General features: G+C 38.2%; 1 protein-coding gene across 2 annotated transcripts in view; it reads right to left on the reverse strand.

The window, feature by feature from the left end:
• Nucleotides 1-7945, reverse strand: part of ggnbp2 (gametogenetin binding protein 2) — a 47784-nt gene that overhangs the window by 1355 nt on the left and 38484 nt on the right. For both annotated transcript variants that reach the window (XM_079815416.1, XM_079815415.1), the window contains exon 13: nt 6419-6655. In XM_079815416.1, coding sequence (XP_079671542.1) covers nt 6419-6655 — 237 coding nt within the window. The remainder of the gene's footprint in view (nt 1-6418; nt 6656-7945) is intronic.

The raw sequence follows: 7945 nt of genomic DNA on the forward strand, positions 1-7945 counted from the left end.
GAAAGTTCGTTCTACTTTGTGTTTATGCTCTAGGACCAGACCTTGATATAAATGTGGAAATTTTCAGAATTATACTGGATTTAGTAAAAAAAAATTGACAAAAAAAGTGAAAAAAATTTATTTTTTACACTTTCCCAATCATTTTCAATGTGGGGTCAATCTGACCCCGAGGGACTTAAACGGTAAAAAATTTTTTACACACCTTTAGAACAACCAAATCAAGCCCAGATTTTTGTGTGCATGTTTAGATAGATTATTTAGGAAAAGTCACCGAGTCTCATGGCCCTGAGATGAAGGGAACACTTTTAAAAAAATGGAGGAAAAGTCCAGTGGGGTCAGCTGGAGCCCAAGGGACGATTAAGGGTTAAGGCGAGACACTACAGGTGAATAGGGATTTTTTTTTAATTACAAGATATCACTGTGAAACTTCTCCAGTTTTTTATTGGCATAAACATAAGAAAAAAATGTAACACAAGTTTTGTGTAAATTAATGTTTTAATATGCAAATGAGGCCTTATTTACTTAAATATACGCTCATTTGCACACTTTTCCAAAAACAAAATCTGGAAATTGGAAAGGACCATGTTTAAAATTCTGGGTTGTATTTGTTGACATATTAGATGAGAGGGCTTTTACAGAGGGGATTCTGGATATCTTATTTTGTGCTTTAGTAAATTAGAGAATACTGATAATAGCCTTAAAAAAAATCAATTTTTACCATGTTTTTTGGAGTAAAAGGACCTATAACTCAGGATAGGAATGATATATCAACAAATCCCTCTGTAAAAGCCTTCAGAATATAGTTCAGTATAAGACTGGAACAGTTGGTGCTACTGAAGTGGATAATCTGACTCGAGTGTGAGAAAAAACTCATTTCGAGAAAACGGCCTTTAAAGTTTTATACTGTATAACTGCATACATTTCTATAAAACCCCCAACCTACAAAAAAATATATATTCAGTTAATTAATATCAATAGTGTATAATATTTATAACACGTGGAAATTGATAAATGAATAAATTATTAATAGCAATAGCTATTAGAGAACTACCTTAAGAGAACCACCTTAACAAACAACACCAGTCACAAAAACTGCAGACGAACTGTCCCTGTTTGTTGTATATGTCCATCTATAACTATTTGAATCTAATTCTGACGGGGTTTCGTCGTCTAATCTGTTGTTGTTTACTTTCTTTTTACTAGCTCTAGCTACTTGGTCTTTTCTGTGAGCTTTTATGAGCCGATTCCAGCGTTTTCTGCACTTTCTCTCAGGTGGAGAATACACAAGCAATCGGCAGTGCGTAGTGAGAAATTCACATGACCAATCAGATGTGGTTTTCGGCTGCAAACTTTCGCGGTTGGTTAGTTCTACAAAGGAAATGTCCATATTTGGATTAGACAGTGCTGTGTGTGAGACTGAGAGCTTTATAAAGATACCAGGCATGACATGTTTCTGTGAATGGAGACAGCACGAGAGATCGCGCTAGAATAACTTTTGATGATTTCGGGTACAAATCTAAAGGCGCACGGTGACAAAATATAATGAAATAACCACCTTAATGTGTAATGTTGACTTTTTTTTTTTTTGACATGAAAGCTTGCATGTTAAGGGAGCAAACTGGCCCAAAATCTCAAAATTGACCACTGCATGAAAAAACGATGTTTTCACCTGCCGTGTCTCGCCTTAAAGGGCAGGGTTCCCACTCTTTCATGAACACCAGATTCAAGGACTCTTTAAAGCACCTTTTATTTTAAATCAAGCACAATAAATACGATAAAGGTGGGTGTGTTACTGCCAATCTGCACCAGTGTTAATTTCGTTGATGAATAATGTGTCATAATTTTGTCAACGACCTTTTTTCACTGACGAAAACGAGAAGATAACTAGGGATGCACCGGTTGACCGGCCAAAAAGCGGAACCGGTTTTCTTTGTATTTTTCTGCCGATTTTTCCGGAAGTGCACACGCGTGCACATACGCCTATATCGCAATCATTCGCGAACATGTCACTTGTGTGTTACAAACGGAAACTGGAGAACTGAGGGAAGAGACGAGATACGCTGAAGGGAATGAAGAGCCGCTTTCCTGCACGAGCTGAAGTTGCGCGAGCTGAAGTTGAGCGAGCTGAAGTTGAGCGAGCTGGAGTTGAGCGAGCTGATGTTGCGCGAGCTGAAGTTGAGCGAGCTGAAGTTGAGCGAGCTGGAGTTGAGCGAGCTGAAGTTGAGCGAGCTGATGTTGCGCGAGCTGAAGTTGAGCGAGCTGAAGTTGAGCGAGCTGGAGTTGCGCGAGCTGGAGTTGCGCGAGCTGGAGTTGCGCGAGCTGATGTTGCGCGAGCTGAAGTTGAGCGAGCTGAAGTTGAGCGAGCTGGAGTTGAGCGAGCTGGAGTTGAGCGAGCTGAAGTTGCGCGAGCTGAAGTTGAGCGAGCTGAAGTTGCGCGAGCTGGAGTTGAGCGAGCTGAAGTTGCGCGAGCTGAAGTTGAGCGAGCTGAAGTTGAGCGAGCTGAAGTTGAGCGAGCTGAAGTTGCGAGAGCTGAAGTTGAGCGAGCTGAAGTAGAGCGAGCTGGAGTTGAGCGAGCTGAAGTTGAGCGAGCTGAAGTTGCGCGAGCTGAAGTTGCGAGAGCTGAAGTTGAGCGAGCTGAAGTTGCGCGAGCTGAAGTTGAGCGAGCTGAAGTTGCGCGAGCTGAAGTTGAGCGAGCTGAAGTTGCGCGAGCTGAAGTTGCGAGAGCTGAAGTTGAGCGAGCTGAAGTAGAGCGAGCTGGAGTTGAGCGAGCTGAAGTTGAGCGAGCTGAAGTTGCGCGAGCTGAAGTTGCGAGAGCTGAAGTTGAGCGAGCTGAAGTTGCGCGAGCTGAAGTTGCATTAGTCGGTAGATTAATTGTTACATTAGTTGATAGATTAAGCGATACATTAGTTGATAGATCAATCATTACATTAGTCCATAGATTAATCGATGCATTAGCCGATAGATTAATTGTTACATTAGCCCATAGACTAATCGATACATTAGTCGATAGATCAATCGATACATTAGCCCATAGATTAATCGATACATTAGTCGATAGATTAAGCGATACATTAGCCCATAGACTAATCGATACACTAGTTGATAGATCAAGCGATACATTAACCGATAGATTAATCGTGACATTAGTCGATAGATTAATCATTACCGTAATCGATAGATGAATCGTTACATTAGTCGGTAGATTAATGGTTACATTAGTCGGTAGATTAATGGTTACATTAGTCGATAGATTAATTGATACATTAGTCGATAGATCAATCGATACATTAGTCGATAGATTAATCGATACAATAGTTGATAGATCAATCGATACATCAGTAGATAGATTAATCGATACATTAGTCGATAGATCAATCGATACAATAGTTGATAGATCAATCGATACATCAGTAGATAGATTAATCGATACATTAGTCGATAGATTAATAGCTACATTAGTTGATAGATCAATCATTACATTAATCGATAGATGAATCGTTACATTAGTCGATAGATTAATCGTTACATTAGTCGATAGATTAATCGTGACATTAGTCGATAGATCAATCGTTACATTAGTCGATAGATTAATCATTACCGTAACTGATAGATGAATCGTTACATTAGTCGATAGATTAATCGTTACATTAGTCGATAGATTAATCGTTACATTAGTCGGTAGATTAATTGTTACATTAGTCGATAGATGAATCGATACATTAGCCCATAGACTAATCGATACATTAGTTGATAGATCAATAATTACATTATTCCATAGATTAATCGATGCATTAGCAGATAGACTAATCGATACACTAGTTGATAGATCAATCGATACACTAGTTGATAGATCAATCGATGCATTAGTCGATAGATTAATCGATACATTAGCCGATAGATTAATTGTTACATTAGCCCATAGACTAATCGATACATTAGTCGATAGATTAATTGATACATTAGTCGATAGATCAATCGATACATTAGTCGATAGATTAATCGATACACTAGTCGATAGATTAATTGATACATTAGTCCATAGATCAATCGATGCATTAGTCGATAGATTAATCGATACATTAGCCGATAGATTAATTGTTACATTAGCCCATAGACTAATCGATACATTAGCCGATAGATTAATTGTTACATTAGCCCATAGACTAATCGATACAATAGTTGATAGATCAATCGATACATCAGTAGATAGATTAATCGATACATTAGTCGATAGATTAATAGCTACATTAGTTGATAGATCAATCATTACATTAATCGATAGATGAATCGTTACATTAGTCGATAGATTAATCGTGACATTAGTCGATAGATCAATCGTTACATTAGTCGATAGATTAATCGTTACATTAGTCGATAGATTAATCGTTACATTAGTCGGTAGATTAATTGTTGCATTAGTCGATAGATGAATCGATACATTAGTCGATAGATTAATCGATACATTAGTCGATAGATGAATCGATACATTAGTCGATAGATGAATCGATCCATTAGTCGATAGATTAATCGATACATTAGTCGGCAGATTAATTGTTACATTAGCCCATAGACTAATCGATACATTAGTTGATAGATCAATAATTACATTATTCCATAGATTAATCGATGCATTAGCAGATAGACTAATCGATACACTAGTTGATAGATCAATCGATACACTAGTTGATAGATCAATCGATACATTAGTCCATAGATTAATCGATGCATTAGTCGATAGATTAATCGATACATTAGCCGATAGATAAATTGTTACATTAGTCCATAGACTAATCGATACATTAGTCGATAGATTAATCGATACATTAGTCGATAGATTAATCGATACATTAGCCCATAGACTAATCGATACATCAGTCGATAGATTAATCGACACATTAGTCGATAGATTAAACGATACATTAGCCCATAGACTAATCGATACATCAGTCGATAGATTAATCGACACATTAGTCGATAGATTAAACGATACATTAGTCGATAGATCAATCGATACATTAGTCCATAGATTAATCGATGCATTAGTCGATAGATCAATCGTTACATTAGTCGATAGATTAATCGATGCATTAGTCGATAGATTTTTTCCCCAGAGCTGTCTCTTTATTGAACTCAAACCCCCGTTGATCCACTTCCCTCATAAACTGATAACTCTCCTACCTCACATCTTCCTTCACTTTGTTATTTGCACTACCGACTGTTTATCACAGTAACAACTGTTTACATATGCATCTTGCACTGCCATATCTTAACTGGATTATGCTCATTTGCACTGCCGACTGTATTTATAGTACCAATGTTTACATTTGCATTTTGCACCGTACTTCTAACTGTAATATGCAACCACTTTCCACTGCACTTTACACTTTTTTTTTTCCGGATAGCTCTGTCCATAATTTATTGCACTACCCTAATCCACTGCTATTCCTCATATTAGCCTAGCATATTATTGTATACCTCTATCTGTAAAATTCTGTTTATAGTAATAGCCATCTGTATATTGTATTCATAGTACATATTCACCTGTAAATTCTGTTTATAGTAATAGCCATCTGTATATTTATTCACTGTACATATTCACCTGTAAATTCAGTTCTGTTTATAGTAATAACGTCTCTCTATTTATACATATTTATACATATTCAGTACATATCCATGTCCTGCACTTACGCATCCATTGTATATCCTGCACTTGCTGCTATTGCACTTCTGGTTAGACCTAAACTGCATTTCGTTGCCTTGTACTTGTACTTGTGTAATGACAATAAAGTTGAATCTAATCTAATCTAATCTAATCTAATCTAATCTAATCTAATCTAATCTAATCTAATCTAGATTAATCGATGCATTAGTCGATAGATTAATTGTTACATTAGTCGATAGATTAATCGATACATTAGTCGATAGATTAACCGATACATTAGCCAATAGATTAATCGATACATTAGTCAATAGATTAATCGATACATTAGTCGATAGATTAACCGATACATTAGCCAATAGATTAATCGATACATTAGTCAATAGATTAATCGATACATTAGTCGATAGATTAATCGATACATTAGTCGATAGATTAATCGATACATTAGTCGATAGATTAATCAATATAAAAATAGTCATCAGTGGCAGCCCTAGTCAGGATGCACACATAGATGATGATGTCAGGACGCGAGTGTGTCATTTACAGTTCTTTAGCGCTCGCATAATTGCAATGTGAAACCAAAACTAACCAAATGTATAAAATGTATCTCAACATGAACTTCGGTTCGGACCTTGGTGCGAGCTTTCAGGGTTTGGAACGACAGAGTTGAGAACCCGATATAGTATATAAACAAGACTTAAACAACACTGGTTGACCCGACTGTGATTGAGGGTTGAGGCGTGTGAGCAGACTCACCAGCAGCTCGGCGAGGCTCTTGGCGCAGGGGTCCGGCAGGAGCGGCTGACTGTGGCAATGCCTGCTGCTGCTCGCATGACGGCTGAAGCTGGATAAGGATTCACAGCTCAACGTAGAGCACGGAGTTTCTTTGCTTCTGCACAGATGTGGTGAAGGAGAGGAAGACTCATGGACGGCAGCAGATCCAGATCCTCTCCGGCTGCCGTCCGATACGCAGTCCTCCTCCGCTTTAGACGCCTATGAGAGGGGGAGAGATCACAACTTCAGTCATCACGTCTGTCGTGCATCACTAACAGCGATGCACAGGAAATATATTCGTACTAAAACTGAAATTAAAGGTTAGTTCACCCAAACATGAAAATTCTGTCATTAATTCCTCACCCTCATGTCGTTCGACACCCGTAAGATCTCCGTTCATCTTCAGAACACAAATGAAGATATTTTAGTGTAAAGCTGATGCTGAGAAAGGCTTCAGATAGGCCTCCATTGGCATTCAGTACATTCACACTCACAAGACCCATAAAAGGCACTTAAAACGTCATTACAAAGTCCATCTCACCACAGTGACTCTACAATAATTTTACGATGTGACGACAATAGTTTTTGTGCGCAAAAAAAAAAATCTAAATAACGCCTTTATCCAGCTTGTTCCTTGTCTTCCGTGTGTGTCTCCGCGACGCATACGCGAGAATATGAGCAGATCCGGCGTTCGGACACATGACCCAGAAGAGATTTGTTTACGAGCAGAGGAAGACGCGCGTGTCTCAGCTGTTGAATTCTACACTGATCGAGCTTTAGGTCTCGCCGTAGTTCTCTAAATGGGGTTAAAGTGAGCATTTCATGGATTCCCGAACGCCGGATCTGCTCATATTCTCGCGCATGCGTCGTGGAGACACACACGGAAGACAAGAACAAGTTGGGTAAAGTCGTTATTTTTATTTATTTTTGCGCACAAAAACTATTGTCGTCGCTTCGTAAAATTATTGTAGAGTCACTGTGGTGAGATGGACTTTGTAACGACGTTTTAAGAGCCTTTTATGGGTCTTGTGAGTGTAAATGTACTGAATGCCAATGGAGGCCTATCTGAAGCCTTTCTCAGCATCAGCTTTACACTAAAATATCTTCATTTGTGTTCTGAAGATGAACGGAGGTCTGACGGGTGTCCAACGACATGAGGGTGAGGAATTAATGACAGAATTTTCATTTTTGGGTGAACTAACCCTAACACTAAAAACGAGAATAACATATATTTATTGATCAATTAATTGATCAGATTTATTCAGTAATCAAGACTATAATAAATATTAATTGTCACCCCCTTTTTGAGAATAGACATGAAAATGCACTATCCAAACTTAAAAGGCTGTAATTCAAGAAAACTTTGGAATATAGACCTAAGATTGGTCTTGTTTTTAATGGCTGTTCGACACATTTGACCACATGAGCGTTCACACAACGAGAGCAATCCGGTCGAATATGTTTGGTTCTGAAAGTGGTTGAAAGTGGACAAGCACAAAACGTTTTATG

This window comes from Gobio gobio (assembly GCF_949357685.1).
Source record: "Gobio gobio genome assembly, chromosome: 4".
Taxonomy (NCBI): domain Eukaryota; kingdom Metazoa; phylum Chordata; class Actinopteri; order Cypriniformes; family Gobionidae; genus Gobio; species Gobio gobio.